At 53.7% G+C, this 19,571-nt stretch overlaps 1 protein-coding gene across 1 annotated transcript in view; it reads right to left on the bottom strand.

Annotated features, from left to right (window-relative positions):
- Positions 1–19,571, bottom strand: part of ASB2 (ankyrin repeat and SOCS box containing 2) — a 43,368-nt gene that overhangs the window by 22,340 nt on the left and 1,457 nt on the right. Inside the window, exon 2 of the mRNA XM_077780885.1 lies at positions 7,246–7,524. Coding sequence (XP_077637011.1) covers positions 7,246–7,451 — 206 coding nt within the window. The 5' untranslated portion in view covers positions 7,452–7,524. The remainder of the gene's footprint in view (positions 1–7,245; positions 7,525–19,571) is intronic.

Genomic DNA, 19,571 nt, shown 5'->3' with positions numbered 1-19,571 from the left:
GAGACGAAGCAAGGTGACATTCTTCACCCGAGAGGATGTGAGAAGCGTCAGCAGCAGGTCCCTGGGTGGAAGGGGCTCAGTCTCAAGCTGGCCAGGCTGGGTCCCGACAGGGACGGGCAAGAGGTTCCTGTAGGTTGTCGGGGGGACAGGGGAGTGTGGCTGGGGAGCCAAACCAGGTGTGGACTCCCACATCTGCCTGGCCGGGTCCTCATTAGAGGGTCCTGTTGTCCCAGGAACACACAGTATAGAAGTTACAGCAAAAAAGCCACCGGGGGACCAGGGCTTGGAGTCAGACTGACGTGGGTTCAAATCTAGGCTCTGCCACTTCCTGGCCATGTGACCTCAGACAGGTTGAACTTTTCTGGGCTTTAGTTTCCTGCATTGCCCAGTGTCGGAAAGCCGTGAGGCTGGAGCGAGTGAGCTCAGCTGGGGTCCGGCACAGGGGTCCTCAGCATGCATCCACCACTAATTTGATCACGATTGCACTTCTCTGAGCCTCAGTTTCCCCACCCCCTCAGGCTGTGGTGAAGATGGGAGGGGTGAAGGGAGGTATGGCGGCCACTCCGCATAGCCAATTGATCAGGGTGTCCTGTGCCATGGACACCCCAGGGGGCCTGGCCTGTTTCCCCTGCGCCCCTCAGCGGTGGCCTGTGGGACTGAGGACATTACTACATGTGACCAGCACCCCGTGGTGCTTGCAAGGGCTGGAACTGTGACCCTGAGGAGGCCCAGGCTCTTCCAAGACAGGCCAGAACGCGCAGATTTGTGGATGCCCCCAGCGCGGCCGGGTCATGGTGGAAGGGGGATGTGGCCAGAGGGAAGGCAAGGAAGCCTGCCTCCTTTGCTTCACCGTCTCTGGGTGGGGGGACCGCCAGGCCGGTCACCTTCGTCCTCATTGTCACTGCTTTCCTGCTTGCTCCTCTGCGTGTCCCTACTCACCTTTCCTGAGCACCACGAGCCTGAGTGCTACCTGTGTGCACCCATCCATTCGTCCTCCAGAGCGGACGCCAATGTCCCTGCCCTTTACAGATGGGGAAACTGAGGCTCCGGCAGGTGGGTCACTGCCCCGGGCTCGCAGGCAGCTGAGCAGAGCAGAAGCAGACTCGTGTGTGTCTGCAGAGCTTCTGATGCCGCTGCCTCCTCCGGGGCCCCGGGGTCTTCCTGCCTCTTCATCCTCTATCCGGCTCTAAAGCCTCGAGAGCCTCCAGAGCCTCTAAAGCTCTGGCAGGCCCTGCGACTTTGAGCAAGCCCCCGCCCCTCTTTGTGCCTCAGTTTCCTCATTTGCATGATGTGGAGGCACGACTGGACGGGGGTTTCCTCCCTGCTTCTGTAGCTGCGGAGCCCTTGCTGAAATGAACTCACGGGGAAACAGATCTAAGAGACCACATCCTGGGAAGAGGGGGGTGCAAAGCCTGGCCCCGCCAAGGCCCCTTTCCACCACCCGGAAAGCAGAGCGAGCTGGGCAGGGTGGACAGAGGCCTGGGGCCAGGCCCAGCTCACAGTCCCCCAACCGTGTGGTCCTGACAAAGCCCTGGGTCTCTGTCCACACGGGGTCCTGGGGTCCTGACCACGCGTGTCACTGGCCCATGTGTGGCCTCCCGTCGCTGGGATGTTTTTAGCAAGATGATGAGTGCCAATAAAAACCCACCACGCCCCCCTAAAACCAGGACCATCTCTGATGGCAAAATAACACCAGCAAGACAGGACGGCGAGGCTGGTGGGGGAGACAGCCACGGTGACCGGGATGTCCCTCACAACTATGCAGAGCATCGCCTCACTTCCATCCTCCCCAGCAGCTGGAGGGAGGCTTCACAGAGGAGGAAGCAGACAGACCGAGTCCCTCGCCACCAGGGTTCCCCAGTCCCTGCTCCGTCCCAAACCCTGCGCTGGGGCCTGGGATGCAAATTTGCTGATCCTCATGATGCCCGATGCCCGGAAGCCAGTGTGTATGGGGGGGGGCAAGGACACAGACCACCACAGAGCCTCCGGGGACGGGGACTGGGGTGGGGACAGGATGAGGAGCAGGGGCTGCTCCGGGAGCCCCGTGGTGGGTCCTTAACTTGGCNTTTCGCTAGATGGGGCGCCAGTCCAGCCGAGGCTGCGGCCCCCACTTCCCCTCAGCCCCGAGCGGGGGAATTCCCGGCAGAGAAAACCACCCCGGGTTTAGTCATCAGAGGTAAGAGGAACCTGGCGGGATGTGGGCGCGGGTCATGCCCTGGAAGAGGCCCAGGTAGGGTCCCTGTCCTTCATGTAGGCGGCAGCTCGGGGTGGGGGTGGGGGTGAGGAGCAGGAGGGCATCGCCATCACCAACAGTCCTGGAGTCCAGCGGGGCCCTACTTCAGACACGGGTCAGGGTCAAGGAGAGCGGGGAGCCCAGCTGCAATGACAAGGCCCCCTAACTTCTCAGAGAGCTGACAGCCCCAGGGAGGGTGTTAAACTGGGCGGGACCAGGCTGAACACCGGTGGCCAAGCAGGTCTTGGGGGGGGGGCAGGATCCTATGGTCACCCCTTCCTCCGGTCCTCACGCTAAGCCTATGTCAATACCAGGGTCATGAGTCCCGTGCCAGGCACACAGCAGATACTTGAGAAATTTAAATGCAGGAAACAGAACCAGAGGGGAGATGTCCAAATTGGCCATCTTGGTGTTTCGTGGTGCCATGGCGGGACCTCAGATTCCTGGAGGGGCCGCCCTCCGCCCTCCTGGGTAAAGAGAGGAAGAGCTCACGTGTATAGCCACCTCCATCCTCCTTCCCGCAGGCCTCTGGAATCAGCCACCCACACCCTGGCCAATCCATTCTTTCCAGGCCAGCCAGCGAGGGGCCACATGTAAAGGAGAACACGAATTCCAAGCTGCAGCAACTTTTGCTTCCCCTCCACAGCTGAGGTTTGTTGAGTGCTTGCTGTGGGCCAAGCCTTGTGACAGGCACATGGCACAAAACACCTCATTTCATCCTCTGGTCTGCTTTGTGAAGGAGATGTAATTGGCTGCCTTTTTGTAAATGAGGAAACTGAGGTTCAAAGAGGTTTGCTTCCTCCAGCCTGACTAGCAAACTCCTATTCATCCTGCAAAACCCACCTGCTTGACTAAGTGAATCGACCCTCTCTGTGTCCCTCTGAAACTGAGGCAAGCTCTTTGCTGTCCCCTTTCTGCTGGGTCATTGTGTACATCTGGGACTCTTGTTAGACTGCAAACTTGGGAAGGGGAGGGACGAGGCCTGATTCATGTCTGGGAAGGCGGCTGGTGCATCCTAAGAGCACAGTAGGGATGTGTGGCTTAATGTGAATTCTTTGCCGCTGTGTGCACACCCATCAACCCAAACAAGTTCCTACTTCATGCTTTCCTCTGTTGTCATCTCAGAAATGTAACCTTAAAAATGCAGAAGCTTAAAGACTGGGAAGACCCAGGTTCCTGGGCCCACTCTGGGCTTGTCCATCATCATAACCTTGGGCTCTCTGGTTCATGGCTGCATGAACCCTACTTATCCAGGGGATGGGAACTTGAATCTCCCTTTCAGGGAGCCCTGAGGGGGGTGATGATCCCTATGCACGTTTCCGACTTCATCCCTACACATCGTGGTGGAAGAGAAAGAAATTGGAAAAAATGGCTTTAAGAGGGGATGTTATATGTTCTCCTGGATGCGGATCCGGCTTTCATTTCTAGGATCCCGAAGGCTCAGTTGACCTTTATGTCCACAGTCGCCATTTTCCTCACAAGATGATAACAATAAATTATATTTATAGAGACTTTTATTGGTTTCGAAATGCATTTATTTGCCTAAAAACATTTCTTGGGCACCTACGACAATCCAGGCCCTTTGTCAGGCACTGAAGATACCAAAGTGGGCCAATATCTGCTCCCTGTCCCCAAAGAGGTCGTCATATAGTATAGTTGGGGACACTCTCGGGAGGCCGGATAACGCCTTCCTATAGTGACACGAAAGCTTGTCCATGAAACAGAGGTGGTCACGATGTGGGCACTTGGGGTACTCAGGGGGCAGGTGGGGGGAGGTCAATTCAAGCCATGGGGTGTGAGGAAGGTGCCGTTTTACTTGCTTTTCGTAAGAACACTGCATGTTGCGCTAGGCAAGCTTTTGGTATTGCCATTTTAAGGATGGGACTGTTGGGGCTCAGAAAGGTTAAGTAACTTGCCTAGGATCACACAGCCAGTATGTAACAGAGGAAGATTTGAACTTCCAAACCCACTTTCTTTCCACTCTACTCTGCCGCCTTTCTATACATGCCTTTATTCACTCAATATTCTCTCACAGTCATTTGGTGTCTGCTCAAGTGTTGGCGAGGAGACTTCACAGGAAGGAAGATGAGTGAGGCCCCTGCCCCCGCAGCCGAAACAAGCACATAGAAACTGTAAGTCGTAGTCAGGGTGAGGGGGAAAACAGCCAAGGGAGTGAGTAAGGGGACAACCTACTTGACCTGGAAGGATCAGGCAGGGTTTGCTGAGGAGGTGACATTCAACCGAGAAGGAGCCAGCCATGTGGAGCCCCTGGGACATGTGTGATGTCCCGTTCCGACCCCTGCTCTGGGCTTCAGATGGCCACTACGCTAGTTGGGGATAAAAGTGACAAAGGATTCTACTGGGTCCTGTACTTCCTGAAACGCCACGTCTGGGAATGTGGGCACAAGCTGGTGGGTCTCTTGACAATGGGGACCCCGAATGTCTGTGGGTAGGAAGCGGCTGTAATAAGACCCAAACCCCACTTCAAAGTGGAAGAAGGAGGGGCGCCTGGGTGGCTTAGTCGGTTAAGCGTCCGACTTTCGCTTAGGTCATGATCTCGCGGTTCATGGGTTCGAGCCCCGTGTCGGGCTCTGTGCTGACTGCCAGCTCAGAGCCTGGAGCCTGTTTCAGAGTCTGTGACTCCCTCTCTCTCTGACCCTCCCCTGCTCACGCTGTCTCTCTCTCTCTCTCTCTCTCCTAGAAATAAATAAAAAACATTTAAAAAAATTGAAAAAAAAAAAGTGGAGGAAGGAGAGGAACAGAAAGAGGTCTTTGGCGGGATCCGCACAGCTGCTTAGGCGTCTGAACGCCAGAGCGGGACAGATGTTGATTCCGTTCCTGGTCCTGGCACGTGCTTATAAAAACGGGCCCAGAAGTGCCCACTGTGGGCAGCTTTTGTAAGGATTAGCTGAAAGGCTGTGTGTGGGGCGCGGGGGAAGCACTCAGGGTGCATCTAGGGGAGGAGGGACCGGCTTCCCCAGCAGGACCCACCCAAGCCTGCCCGTCTTCCAGAGATGAAAGGGCAGAACTGAATCCACGAGGTTTCCGCTCATATCAGGAGTGTGAAGGTGCAGGTTGAATTCCTTCTCCTATATTACTTGTGCCAGGAACTTAGGAGGTGGCTGTGTGACCCTGGGTAAGCCATTTCCCTTCCTCTGCGAGAGCTTTTTTCTCAGGAGGCTGGGTAAGTGTTTGAGTCCCACGGTGGGTCTGTCCTTCCTTGCCCACCAGAGGAAGGAGGAGGTCAGGGCCCAGACCCCATGAGCCCACTCCGTTCTAATGTTGGTAAGTGTCCCCAGGAGGCCGGGGGTGGGGGCCTCCCACACTGGGGAGAAAGCTGCAGATACCCCGGGAGGTGTTCTTCTCTCTATCTGATTCCCTCCTGAGAAAGAGGAACTTGTGGTCTGACTGAGGCTGAAGCAGCCGGAACAGGAAGCAGGACCTCCCAGAGCACCGGCCATGAAGAGTCCTTGGCTCTGGGTCCTCACTTCTGTTTCTCAGGCTGAGTTCCAGGACGGGACACCCTAGGGTGCAGCTCAGGAACCTGGAGCCTCCTATTCCTTCCCGCCGCCCAAGGAGGCTTCCTGTCTTCCCCTTTAGAAGGGCCTCCTCCGTGTAGGGCAGCCTGAGTCTTGCCCAATCTGCCTGGCAGAGGAGGTCCAGCCTCAGCAAGGGCCAAAGTCACGTTGGGGAGCCCTTGGTGGCTATCACCAGGACACCAACTGCCTTCATCCCTGTCACTCGGGACTGGATATTGGAGACGGTCTGTCTACTGTTGCTAAGAGAGCTTAAGGGACTTGCCCAAGGCCACACAGAAAGTCCGCTGGCTGCTGGAGACAATGAGATTGATTTTTTAAGTAGAGACTCCATGTCCAACCAGCGGCTCGAACTCACGACCCTGAGAGCTGCATGCTCCACTGACTGAGCCCGCCAGGCGCCCCTGGAGACAATGAGATTTGAGGCCCATGTCCTAAGGCCACACAACACAATCAGTCCAGCAATTCCCAACCCCCAGGCACCTACCCCCAAATACGTACTTGACGTAGACTCAGTGATGAACAGAAACATTTTTAAATATAGGTATCCTTTCTAAAAGCATTTTAAGACCCAGTGCTTGATTACCTCTCTGGCTCCCCCCTCCAGCAAAGAAGGAACCTTCTGGATCTGCGCTGCCAGTAAGGTAGCCACCATGCACGTGTGGCTGGTGAGCTGGGTGATGCGGCCAGCCCAAACTGAGATGTTCAGTGAGGGCAAAATACACACTGGACGCCAAAGACGTGGTGTGTGACAAAGAGAACGTAAATGTCTCATTCATAATTTTTCTATTGATGACGCGTGGAAATAATATTTTCCACCTAAATTAATTTCACCTGTTTGCCTTTATGTTTTTAGTGTGGCTCTTAGGAGATTCAGAATTGCATATGTGGGACTTCAGCTGTGGCTCGCGTCATATTTCTGTGGGCGCGACAGGGTGCTGCCCTATGCGGTCCTGCCATTGAGGTCACACTGAGACAGGGGAGCCAGAGCAAGGAGGAGTGGGTAGCTTTGCTGGGCAAATGTCACTTGTTTGTCAGACATGTTTTCCCAGGATGACCGCATCGATAAGACTGCGAGGTCTGCTTGGACTTAGAGCCTCAGCTTCACCGCATCCAGACAGAAAGCCAGTGGTACGAAGCCAAGCCTGGATCTTTGGGACCAGGTCATTCCAGTCTGTACAACACCACCTACTAGCTGCGCAACCTGGGACTAGTTACCAGCCCTGAGCTTCCGTTTCCTCATTTATAAAATGGGAATATAGCATAGAGCCTCCTGGAAGGGCTTTAAGAGGGTTAAACGAGGCGAAATGACTATAGCGCCTACTGCAGGCACTGCCAAAGCTTGGTAAGTTTCGATAACAAATGTAAGTTATTACGCTGTAAAAATGCACCCTACACACCAAGACTTTGGTCTTGGATTAGCAGCGTTTGGGATCTGCACCTCACAGGTAACCTAGCCGGCTTCTCCTCGCTCACCTGGTCCATGGGTAGAAATGGGCAGGTTGGCGGTTGACACGGGTGGACACAGTGGCCTCAGCAGTGGTCGGGCCGCGGGTCTTGTCAGCCAGGCTCTGCTCAATGGCCATCTGGACCAGCTCATCCTCGCTCAGGCTGCTGTACAGGCTGTATTCCTCATTCCCAATGGCGCGCTGTCTGCCTCGAGCGCTGATCTCCATGGTCATTCTCTTCTGCCTCTCGCCTCGGCCTCCAGAAGAGGCACTCCGTGGGGACGAGGAAGCAGCAAGTCAGAAAGCCCTGTGAGGGGCCCAAAACCATCCTGGTCACTGACAGCTTTGCAAGAGAGTTATATTTACCAACAGGGAAGGCTGTGCTTTCCTCTGGCAAGCTCACGATCATTTTTTATCTATTCATTTTGTCATATGATCCACCCAAATGTCCATTCAGCTCTCCATCTCTTCATCCAGTCATCTGCTCATCCATACACCCACCTGTCTGGCCATCTATCCAATCAGTCACCCATTGGCTCATTTATTCATTCTCCCATGCTTCCATCTGTCCACCTACCCACTCGTTTACCCATCTACATCCGTCCATTTATCCAACCGCCTAATCATCCATCCATCCAATCGTGATCCATCCCCTGATCTATCTGTCCACCTACCTGTCCATTTATACACCCACCTTCCCATTCACCCGCTCTTACATCTCTATCCAGCCAACCATCTGCTCACCCACCATTCATTTTTCCACTCCAGACAGCCTGTCTACACACGTGTGCATGCTTCACTGACTGACCGATTACTTATTGAGCACCTACTCTGTGTCAGGCACTCCTCTAAGCACTGGTGATATAACAATGATGCCAACGGACAAAAATCCCTGCCGTCACGGAGATTACATAACAATGTTTATGTTTCTTCCTTCCAACAACACCCCATTCTGGCATGTCTCCGTGTCTCTGTGCTGTGCCAGGGCTGAGAATGTTAGAGGTAAATCAGACAGGGGCCTGCCGCTTCAGTCTGCATGATCTAGTTAAAATCAATCATTAAAATAATTTGCCGTGTTAATTCCAAGGACTCTCTTCTTGAAAGAAATTGCCTCAAGGAGAAATGGACTTTGGCTGAATCAACTGGTTTTTGGAAATGAAGTCAAATCAACTTTGTTTGGACTGGCTGACGTGTGGTGTGACTGTAAGTCAGTAGTTATCAGCCTCAGCAGAACATTAGAACCCATGAGGCCATTTAAAAAGTACCCAAAGTACCAGTGCTATATTTTGGTGTGTTTAGCAAATATTCACTCCCCTCTCCTTGGGGGCAGGGTATCCCTGCTCCCTTCCATATTGAGATTGGGCTCGGCCCTGTGACTTGCTCTGCCCAGTGAATGTCGGTGGACGTGAGAAAGCAGCTGCTTGGCACGTGTGTGTGCGGTGGGGCTTGACCTTCCACACGGCCAGGAGAGCTCCACACTGAAGCCACTGTTCGCTGAGCCCCGGAGTGAACCTTCCTGGGGCAGCATGAGCCCAACCCACACAGAGGAGGCCCTCCCAGCACAGCTTGCAACCTGAAGCCTATATCAGCCCATCTGCAGTGACCTGAAGACCCAGAGCATGAGAATAAGTGCTTGTTTGGGGTGCTTTGTTACACAGCATCCTTGTGGCTCTAGCTAACTGATGCCCAAGGAGAGCCAAGTGGCCAATAACCAAATGTAAGGATGCTGGACTTCCTAAGCGTTTGGGAGGACATTCAAATTAAGACCCTAATGCAATACCACTGTCTACCCAACAGAATGGCCCAAGGGGAAAAGATGAGCAATAGCAAGTGTTGGGGGGCAGGTGTGGGGCGTGTGGAGCAACCGATCACCCACCACCATTGGCAGGAATATCAAATGGTAAAACCACTTTGGAAACTGATGGCATTTGCTAAAGCTGAACAAACATATCCTATGGCCTCCCAAATTTCAGCCCTAGCTCTATGGTCAAGAGAACCATGTACATGTATTCACCATAAAACAAGTTCAGAAATATTCATAGCAGTGCTAGTCATAAGAAAACTGAGTGGAAACTACCCAAACGTCCATCGACATTTGAATGGGTTGAACGTTGAATGGGTTACCACACTGTGGTGTATTTGCGTGATGTACCAGCGACAGAAACAAACCACCACGACACACGATGGACCGAACCCTACAAACCACAACAAGCGAAAGAAGTCAGATAGTAAAGAGCATGTATACATGATTCAATTTATATCAAGTTCCAGCACAGGCAGACTGAACTGTGGTGACAGGAGTCACAATGGTAACCTTTGGTGGTTACTAACTGGGAAGAGACATCGGCCAGACTTCTGGAGAGCCAGCCACACTGTATTTCTTGATCCAAGTGGTTACATGGCTGGTTGGTTCTCTTTGTAAGGAGCCTGTTCAAGTGTGATCTTTTTTATTTATTTATTTATTTTTTTAATGTTTATTTATCTTTGAGAGACAGAGCAGTAGAGAAAGAGAGGGGGAGACACAGAATCCAAAGCAGGCTTCAGGCTCCAAGCTGTCAGCACAGAGCCCTATGTGGGGCTCAAACCCACAAACCGTGAGATCATGACCTGAGCTGAAGTCGGACTCTTAACCTACTGAACCACCCAGGTGCCTCTCAGGCGTGATCTTTACACTCCTCTGTGAGATCATTATACTAAGCAACAACACATCTGCTTAAAAAGTAGGGGTGCCTGGCTAGCTCAAGTCAGTCTAGAGCTTGTGACTCTTGATCTCGGGGTGATGAGTTCAAGCCCCATGTTGGGCTTGGAACCTATTGGAAGAGAATAATATCAATTTTAAAAAAGAATAGGGGCACCTCGGTGGCTCAGTCAGTTGAGTGTCCAACTTTGGCTCAGGTCATGACCTCTTGGTTCGTGGGTTTGAGCCCCGCGTTGGGCTCTGTGCTGACAGCTCGGAGCCTGGAGCCCATTTCAGATTCTGTGTCTTCCTCTCTCTCTGCCCCTCCCCCACTCATGCTGTGTTTCTCTCTGTCTCCATAATAATAAACATTAAACAATTAAATTAAATTCAAATTAAAAAAATAAAAAAGAATTAAAAAATAAAATCATTTAAAAGTATATAAAAGAGGTTTTTAAGAGCACGGGTGCTAGGGCCCTGTCTCAGACCAATGAAGTCAGAATCTCTGGAAGTGTGGCCCAGGCATGACACCTCTATTGTAAAGCTCCACAGGCAACCTGAAACCACAACTTCGGAGAAAAAATAAAGAATAAAGAATAAAGTCGGGGTAGAGGTGGGACACCGTGGTGTGGGGGTGGGGCAATGAGTGGGAGCTGACCCAGGGCTGAGAGCCCTTGATAAATACCTTTCCAATTCTGGTAACAGCCCTGAGGGTCACAACTATTGCTCCATGCAGCACTAGCAAAGTTATTATGAAGCATGTCTGGGCTTCCCAAACACAGTTAGAGGAGGCTGCAGGTCAGAAGACAGCCGACTATTGGCACACAGGCATTTGGGAACAATGACTGTGACTTGCCCCAGTCTTGCTGATTATCACTCCCCTCAGTCTGCCTCTCTTCACCATCCTGGCTGGCTCAGACCTGGATCTCCTCCTGCCTGCCTCGGCAGTGACCTTCATGGTGGTGTCCCAGCCTTACCCACCCACCATTCCCTTGGATGCTCCACACGCCAGACCTCACCAAGTCCCTCCTCTACCTGCACCTGTTGCCTGGGACTTCCAGCCCTTTGAGTCTAGCTCTTACTCTCCCTTCACGCCCTAACCTCTGTACACCTGACCTTCCAGGTAAGGCGAAGACGCACCTTTCCCCCAGCCCACCTGCGGCTCCCACCCCAGTGCCCTTGCTTAGGCTGTGCCGACTCATGTTCCTCCTTTCTGCACTCTCAGAATCCCTTCTCATTCCTTAAGGCCCAGAGTGAGTGCCTCCTCTTCCAGGATGCCTGCCTAGTTTCTTCCAAGAAGTGTTCTGCTGCTGCAACTTCTCCCTCTGAGCTGTGGTCAGTAGTTCCTGTGTGGACCTGACCTTGGGTCCTCTTTCCAAGGCCGTGGGAAGAGAATGACTGGTTAAAGTTTACCACCTACCCAACAGCCAGTTCCCCCATCTTCTCTGACAGAACCTGGCTTTCTTCAGGCAACAGGGTGCCCTTTCCCATGCGTGAATCATGATTATTCCAAGCCAGTTGGAAGCATCTCACCCCATTGGCCAGTGACTAGTTTAGGGTGGATATATATAGCCTAGCTTTGTCCAAAGACACATAAAGAAGATTCAGCTGGGGCCTCCTAGAAAGAACTTTCATCTTCCTAATACAAGAGACAGCAGTGAAGAAAATTACTCCTCACCCACACCCCTGCTCTGTGCTTGGAGGACTTGATGCTTAGAGCAGCAGCAGCCATCTTGTAACCAAGAGAACGGTGCCGGTACAATGAGATGACAGAGTGAATGTTAGGTCTTCTGGGTCCTTCATGATATTGTTGATCTCCTGAACCAATGCTGGTCCGCCCTCCCTGGTTCATTAGGTGAAGACTGAAGACCCTTCTGCTTTAAGCAAATGTTAGTTGGGTTTTCTGTTATATGCAGTCAAAATCATCTTAATGTACGCTTCTCAGGTCTGGTCAAGAGTCTTGAAAACATGCCTAGGCTCTGGTCTCACCTGAGACTGATGGACCCAAAGCCTCCAGGGCTGGGGCCCAAGCACTGCAATGGCCAAGGCTTCCCTGACAGTTTTAGTGTGTAGCCGGGGCTGAGAACCCTTTTCTAGATCAACATGGCAGGTGGCCATGTTGGTTTTCCACACTAAGGGAGGGGACATTGCGACCGCAGAATCATTTTGTGCCTGGTGCTTGGGGTGTTGATTTTTTGCAGCAGCTTCACCATTAGTTTTATGTATTCTAAAAATAGACAAAGACTATTAGCCAATAGTCAAGAGACTTAGATGTCACATAATAACTGTGAGCACCTCTCTTCCTCTCTCAGGCCTTTGATTTTTCCATCTGTTAAATGTCAGGATGGCCTAGAGCTGGTCCTCTGATCCTTTGCCACCTCCCCCTCCCCCACCCCCAGCTCCACCAGGAGCGCTGTACAACCAGGCGGTCCCCAGACCAGCTGACCCAGGTTCCTTCCCTACTTCCCCGTGCCTGAGGTCTGGGTGGGCCCAGGTCACCTTCAGGAGGGTGGAGAATGAGCTCTGCCTCAGCTTCTCCAGGGCCAGGGTCAGGCTTTGCCCCACCCCGACCTGGCACAAGGCAGGAATCAGGGCTTTTGGTGCCACACTGACTGGAAGTGCTGGTGCACAGAGCCCGGACTGGCATTATTGTGCCCCCATCTGAGGGCGTCTGCTGCAGGCCAGGTGACAAGGGGGAAGAACACTGGAGAGAGACAGAGACCTGGGTTCTAGTATCCAAGTTGGTACTCGAGTGCTGTGTGACCATGGCCGAGTCCCTGACCCTCTCTGGGTCTCAGTTTCCCATTGCAAAAAAGAGAGCTTTGGGATTCCAAGCGCTGTTCGAGTTCTTTAGCGTCTACAACTCAGTGAGACATTTGGTTTGTCTTTGTGCTATCAAACCCCAAGCTCTCTGTCCCCAAGGGTCCCCTATGGCCACCTTAACAGGTCTACCATATGCAAAGAGCTTAACGTTTGTCATGGGGAAATAAGGAACCTGGGGGTAGTGGAAAGATCTCAGATCCGGATGTCAGAAGCCCCAGGTCTAGTTTCAATTTGCAACTTACTAGCTGTGTGACCTTGTTTAAATCACTTCCCCTTGCTGGGCATTAGTTCCTTTATCAGTAATAAGGGGAACGAGACCACCCACTTCACCGTGTTCTAGAAGCCGGTACTTGTACAGGGCAGTATCTGGGCAGGAGGCACAGCAAGCAGTTGACAGGAAGCCCTCCCGCCCCTCACCTCAAGGCAGTTATTAGCCCCGCAGCCTGGCCTGAGCCAATCAGAGGCGTTTGGACAGCACCCGGCTACTGTGGCTACTGTGCCCCTTTCCTGACCACACGCCTGTGGGAGAAGCGGGTTAACCATGACCTGGACCTGTCAGTCCTCTACAGCCAGCTCCAGACTCCCTCCCCAACAGGTCTGGTGGCATCCAGCGACTTGTCCCTTTATTTCACGACATTGCCCTGACGACAGCTCTAGAAAGAAGGACCGTCTTCCATTGGCTTGACGTTAATTCTTCTATACCTCCACTCCTGAAAGGACTTGATGCCTCCATGTGATTGCTCCCATTTTACAGAGGAGGCAGTGAAGGTTCGGGGGGAGGGGGGGGGAAGGGAAAGGTTCACACAAAGCAGGACAGAGAGCCGGAAAAGTTGGGATTTGGAGTCCCAGGGTTCCTTCTGGGAATTCCAGGAATGCCATCCAAGTCACTGGCACTCGCATGGGCTCTGAGCAGCCAGGGGTGACACTGCCATCCTTGCCCAGCCCGGACACCTGACCCGCACCTGTGCAGGGAGCCCACATCAGGCCCTTGACCTACCCAGCAGAAGGTGCCCACAGACACGCGAGGTGGGGGATGACCTTGAAGGGACTCCGAGGGAGAGGGTCTCTGCTCCAGAGAGGGAGGGCAAACGCCCCCACACCCCATTGTGAGTCCAGGCATGTCTTGCTTTTCCCACTGGGATCCCCAGGACTTGAGGGTCCCTGGGTAAGTCAGGTGTCTTTAGTTTCCTCATGTGAAAATGGAGACACGAGTAGGTGCCATTAAGGGGTTGGTGGTAGAATCCAGGGCTCCGGGGTGCACAGGCTTAGTTAGCTCTGGGCCTGGCCATTAGGATGCGACAGCAGGCTGCCTCAGCAGGGACTCTGCGGCCCTGGGCCTATGCAGTTACAGGCTCAGGACGCCTGCCAGAGACACTGGGGTCCATCTCCTGGATGCAGGGGGTCGGGGTGGGGGGGTGCTGCTCAGTCTCAGCAGGAAGGGCAGTTATAAAGCAGCCTGTGAGGGTCAGCTTGACCAGATTCAAGTCACGACCTTGCCAGTGATTAGCTGTGCCATCACTTAGAATCTCGAACTCTCCATCTGTAAAATGGACACAGTAAGAGAGCCTGTGTCCTGTTCAGAGGGAGGGACACGGATCCTGGGAGACGCCCTGTCTCCCTGTTGGCCTCAGTTTCCCTCCCCTGCATGCTGCCAAGCTTGTTTTCCAAGGCCTCTGCCCAGGGCTGGGCCACCTTCTAGGCCTGAGTCCTGGAGAGAGAGGCCAGCAGTCCCCAGGGACCCTTTGGGAGGCGGACTAGGATAAAAAATAGCCCTTTCCCAGAGAAAGCAGGAGGCCAGCGGTTTTACCCAGGGAAGCAAGGGGCCTGCAGAGGGAGGGGAGTTCAATGGCAGCCTGTCCAAGACCAGCTTGGAAAGGAGAGATCGGGGCCACCCCTGAGACGTCTGGGGGCCCCTCTCTTGCCCCCTCTGCAACGCCCCAAATGCCGGCTCCAGGGAAGGCTTCCCTCCAGGTGACATCTGTAAAATGGGACAACAGCGACCCTGAAGTTTCCTTGACTTAACACATGGAGCAGCACCCGGTCCGTCCATAGTCAGTGTTCCTCTAAGCTGGTTCTCAGTTTCTACATCTGTGAAATGGGCACACAGACATGGGCCCTTGCAGGGCCGTGCTGAGGATGAAACAATGGCATTTGCGACGTGGTCCTTCTTGCCCTCAGTCCCTTCCCTCCCACAGATCCCAGCTTGCTGGCCGCCAGGGGCTGCCTGGGCAGGGGTGGTCGGGCCAGGCTCCTGAGTATATGGTGGGGCTGTTGAGAGCTGCGGTGGGACGTGTGGCTCCCTCAGTGTCTCATTGGAAAATTGGTGGTAAGGGCATGGTTGGGAGGGCATGGGGCGAGGAGGGGTGCTAGCAGCCACCAGCCAGCACGTGCCTTCAGCCAGAGACCTGGGTCAGGAGTGTGAGGCTGGACAAGCCACTTCCAGAGCTCAGCTGTTTGCACACGGAGCCCGGCCTATCCACCTTCCCGGCCCTTCCCTGCCTGACACGTGGCCAGTCATCCTTCCGGATGCAGTTCAAGCATCTCCTCCACCAGGAAGCCTCCCTGATCTGATGTCTGAGGCATCCTAAGCTGCCTCCATTGCTCTAGTGGCCTGCTCTGGGCCTGTCTCCCCATAGAATCCAGAAACTTCCAAATGGTATGACTGTATCACATTTGTGTCATGACCCCAGGACATACCCCAAGGCCAGATGCACTGTAGATGTTTATTAAATGCTGGATGAATGAATGAACAAATGAATGAGTCAAACCTTGGAAGCATACCTGGTAACAAGATTACTGTGCCCGGCAGGTGGCACCCACTGACTGCCTGGGTTCAGCCCTGGCTCTGCTACCTACGGGCTGTGAGATGGGGAGCCAGTTATCCCCCCCACTCCAGGCCTCACTTGGCCAGTCTGTAAAATGGAGATATAGCCCTTGGAAGTGTTGTCAGATGCAATGAGGTAACATATAAACACGTGGAGAACGGCACTCCGCACGCAGCCAGTGGCCCGTGAAAATCGTCTACTGTCATTCGGTGGCTCCCAAGATGCTACAATTCTCTGCTCTGACTCATGCCTGCCGGGACCATGTCTGCTTGGACCTCATTCCCACTTGGCAGTTTCCAAGGAGGCTCCTTCTGAGGGGCTTGGACTCTCCCACACTGTCCTCCATTTAAAAAGAGAGAGAGCGACAGTGAGCCAGGCTTCTCTTGACACTGTGGTCGGGAGGTAGAGCCGTGGCTGCGGCCGCTGGCTGGGCAGCCGAGCCAGTAATGGGGTCGGCACCCAGGCTGGATTCTGTCCCCTCATTGCAAATCCTCCGCTTTGCAGAGGAGGGTCCCTCCTGCCCCTTCCTCCCTTCCTGCTCACGCCACCTGCTGTCCTGGGCGCTTCGGGAAGGAGGTATAACCAGTTCCGCTCTGTCAATTGCGGGTTTGCCTTTACGTATGTCATCAGCCTATAGGTGATACCTGCCATGTGCCACATAAGCATTCCTCAGTTAGGGTCCACCTGTGGCTCTCAGGTATGGGAGGGGCGTGTGCACCCTTTGGTTCAGCTCACTGTCGTTCAGACCCCTCTGTCGCCGCAGAGCACAATGTGTGTTTGCGAACCCACACCGTAATGCCTTCCCCTGCAGCTAATTTATGGTCTCGCACGCGCTGTGAGTTTGAGCCACGTGATAAATCTGTGATAAGAGTATGCTTGTTCCCATTCTACAGATGAGGAAAGAGAGGCGCATCAGGGAGGAACCGACAAGGAAGAGACTAAAGCCTACGGCTTCTGACTTAACCGTGGCCCTCTCCCCCGTAACCACCAGCAGCATCCGGCTCTTCTGTGGGGTTTGAGGAAAGGCCGCACTGAAGACTGTGTGTATGAAATCAGAAGGTCTATGTGTGTATGTGTATATGGGGATACGCACGCACGTATCTTACAAGCGTATACAATATATATAGTACATACTCTATACCCATCTGCCACTTGCAAAAGTTTCAGGTTCTTGGCTAAGATCATATGAGCCTCGGCCCAGGGCAATCCTGACAGCCTGGGCCCGCGGGAGGAAGTGGGGACTTGGCCCCCAGCGTCCTTGACCCCACTCCATGCAATGCCCAGTAAGTTTCTGTCAAAACGTTTGTCTCCGATCTGCCGTTCCCTCAGGCTGGGAAGGTGTTCTAGAAAATCCAGAGACACTTCCAGCTTGAGGGCTCGTGGCCATAATCATTAACATGTTCTCTCCCTGGGACGCCTGGGTGGCTTAGTCGGTTAAGCGTCCGACTTTCGCTTAGGTCATGATCTCGCGGTTCGTGGGTTCGAGCCCCACACCAGCCTCTGTGCTGACTGCCAGCTCAGAGCCTGGAACCTATTTCAGAGTCTGTGTCTCCCTCTCTCTTTGACCCTCCCCTGCTCACGCTGTCTCTCTCTCTCTCGCCTAGAAATAAATAAAAATAAAAAAAATAAAAATAAAAAAACATGTTCTCTCCCTTTCCTGTGTACCTTTCAAACCTAAATCCTAAAAATAGCTGGTGCTTGTGGGTCCACTGCACCATCTGACCTTCTTGGTACCTGGTGGGGGTGGGGTAGGACTCTTCCCATAGTGCAGATGGGAAGACTGAGGCCTGGGTTGCAACTGGCACAGTGGGTTGAGAACTGGCCTGCCTACCCCTCTTCCCCTCCCCCCTGCCCCCCAGAGCCTCTGACACTGAATATTCAGGGCAGCAGCCAGGGGTCACTTACTCTGGAAGTTTCCGCAGCCCTGAGGAGATGGGGAGTGGATTCCAGGCCACTTTGCTCCGGGGCCCCAAGAGGGGCTCAGGTCAAAGCCCCAGTGTAGGTTTCTGCGGTGGGGCCGTGTTGACAAGCCTCTGGCTGCTGGCTCCAGCGCCTCACAGCTGCTGGGAGTCTGAGCCTTTTGTCCAGACTCTTAAAGATTCTAAGAAGTCCCTCCCAGCTCTGCTAATCCCAGACGCTTTGATGCAGTTTGCAAGCTCCTGGCTCCCCTCAGCCCAGGACTTTCCGGCTTCCAACGTTGGGCCAGGATTGCTGGAAGTGACCTAGGGGGACCGCTCAGGGCAGCAGGCCTCTCCACCCAAACCCCACCCGCACAATACAGGCTCTCTCCCCATTGCATGGAGGGGAAGCTGAGGCTCAGATAGGGGGTCGGGACTGGCCCACGGTCACCCAGGCAGGAGGTGGTGACCGGGGATTTGAACCTGTTCAAGCTCTGTTCTCGCCTTGCCATCCCACCCCTTGCTGACCTGAATCTGCGTGGGTCTCTGACAGCAAATATTGGTGGTTTATTTATTTACTGATGTAGCTTGAGGAAGCCACCCAAAGCAAAAGGGAAGAGGGTGAGGAGTGAGGGAAGTAGGAAAAACAATGGAAAAAAAATCTTTTTTTGTTTGTTTGTGGGTGGAAAACCATCTGTTTTCCAAGGAAAAGTGTTAATTCCACACAGGCTCGCAGGTCCACAAGCTGAGGCAGCACCGTGAGCACCAGCCTGGAGAAGGATCAATGAGTGTCAAGCTTCCATTTTATTCCTTTGGGCCCCAAGCTTGAATCTCTGGGCCTTTCGGTCACCTTTGCCTCAGTTTCCCAAACGGAGGGCTCTTCCCTCACCTGCTGACCTGCAGGGGGCTGGCCCCAGCACACCGGCCCCCTTCACACCCCTCCTGGCCCCTCTCTCTGTCCTTCTACTACAGCCAGACTCATTAGGGGGGCTCAACGCATACAGGTCTGGGTGCTGATTTCAGGCCCCAGCCCAGTTTCTGCCCAGGACTCGGCAAATGCCAGGCTTTGCCATCTGAACCAGCAGCCGGGGGGGGGGGGGGGGGCGGCCAGGGCTTCTGGTCCAGCTCTGAGACCCCAGTGGCCACCGCTGCTGTCCCTTCTGCAGCCCAAGTGCTGCCTTGCCCAGCTTGTTCTGGGCCCCAGGAGAACATGAGCCCTCACCTTGGCCCCTGGATGGCTGGGGGGCTCTGGAAACCCCAGTCTGCACACTGGGAAGGCTCAGCGGGGCAGGAGGGCCCACCCAGGCTCCCTCCTCACCCGGACCCAACCGCAGGGTTGGCTGGAAATCTTCCAATCAGGGTCTGACCAAAGCCTTTCTCCTTTCTGTCTTTCTGCTCCCCACCCCCACCGCCTTTATTTAAATCTTTTTCTTCTTCTCTCTGTTGGCCTGATTTTCTTGTCTTTTTCCACCCCTCCCCTTTGTGTTCCTTTCTTTAAAAAATCAGGCAAGCTAGGAGTCCATTAACTTTTACATCACCCCCACTTCCCCAAAACCTTTCCCTCAGCTGCAAAGCTTTTAATGACTTCATTTATATTCCTGGGCATTGATTAGTCAGAAAGAAGGTGCAAAGGATAAAAAGTAAAAATACAAAGCAGTCCGGTGCCCGGCCACCCCCTCTGGGCAGTCTGACCCTCTGCAGCTCAGTAATGGAAGGAGGTTGGGCGGGCCCAGAGATATTTTTGTGTCTCCTTCGGGAAAACTCTCTTGGATCTAGCCTGTCCACAATATACAGGGACCTTATGATGCCTTGACTGTGCCAGGGGCGGGTCTGTTTACCGCTGCACCGGGCCCCAGGGAGGCCGTGGCTTTGAATGTGAACCCTGGAGGCCAAGAGGCCAGGATTTGATCCCCAACTCCAACACCTCCTAGCTGTCTGGCCCTAGGCAAGGCCCTTAACCTCTCAGAACCTCAGTTTCCACATCTGGAAAATGGGAGTAATGATCACCTCTAACTCAGGATGCCCTTGAGAAGCGTCGATAAGAGAAATCACCTCAAGCACTGGGCCAGTGCCTGATTCCCAGGAAGTGCTTGATGAATGCTCATGGATATTGATTGTGACGCTTTTCATT

This window comes from Crocuta crocuta, unplaced genomic scaffold (genome assembly GCF_008692635.1).
Source record: "Crocuta crocuta isolate KB4526 unplaced genomic scaffold, BGI_CrCroc_1.0 scaffold299, whole genome shotgun sequence".
Lineage (NCBI taxonomy): Eukaryota > Metazoa > Chordata > Mammalia > Carnivora > Hyaenidae > Crocuta > Crocuta crocuta.
The sequence above is the reverse complement of the archived record's forward strand: the minus strand, read 5'-3'. Positions and strand labels throughout refer to the sequence as shown.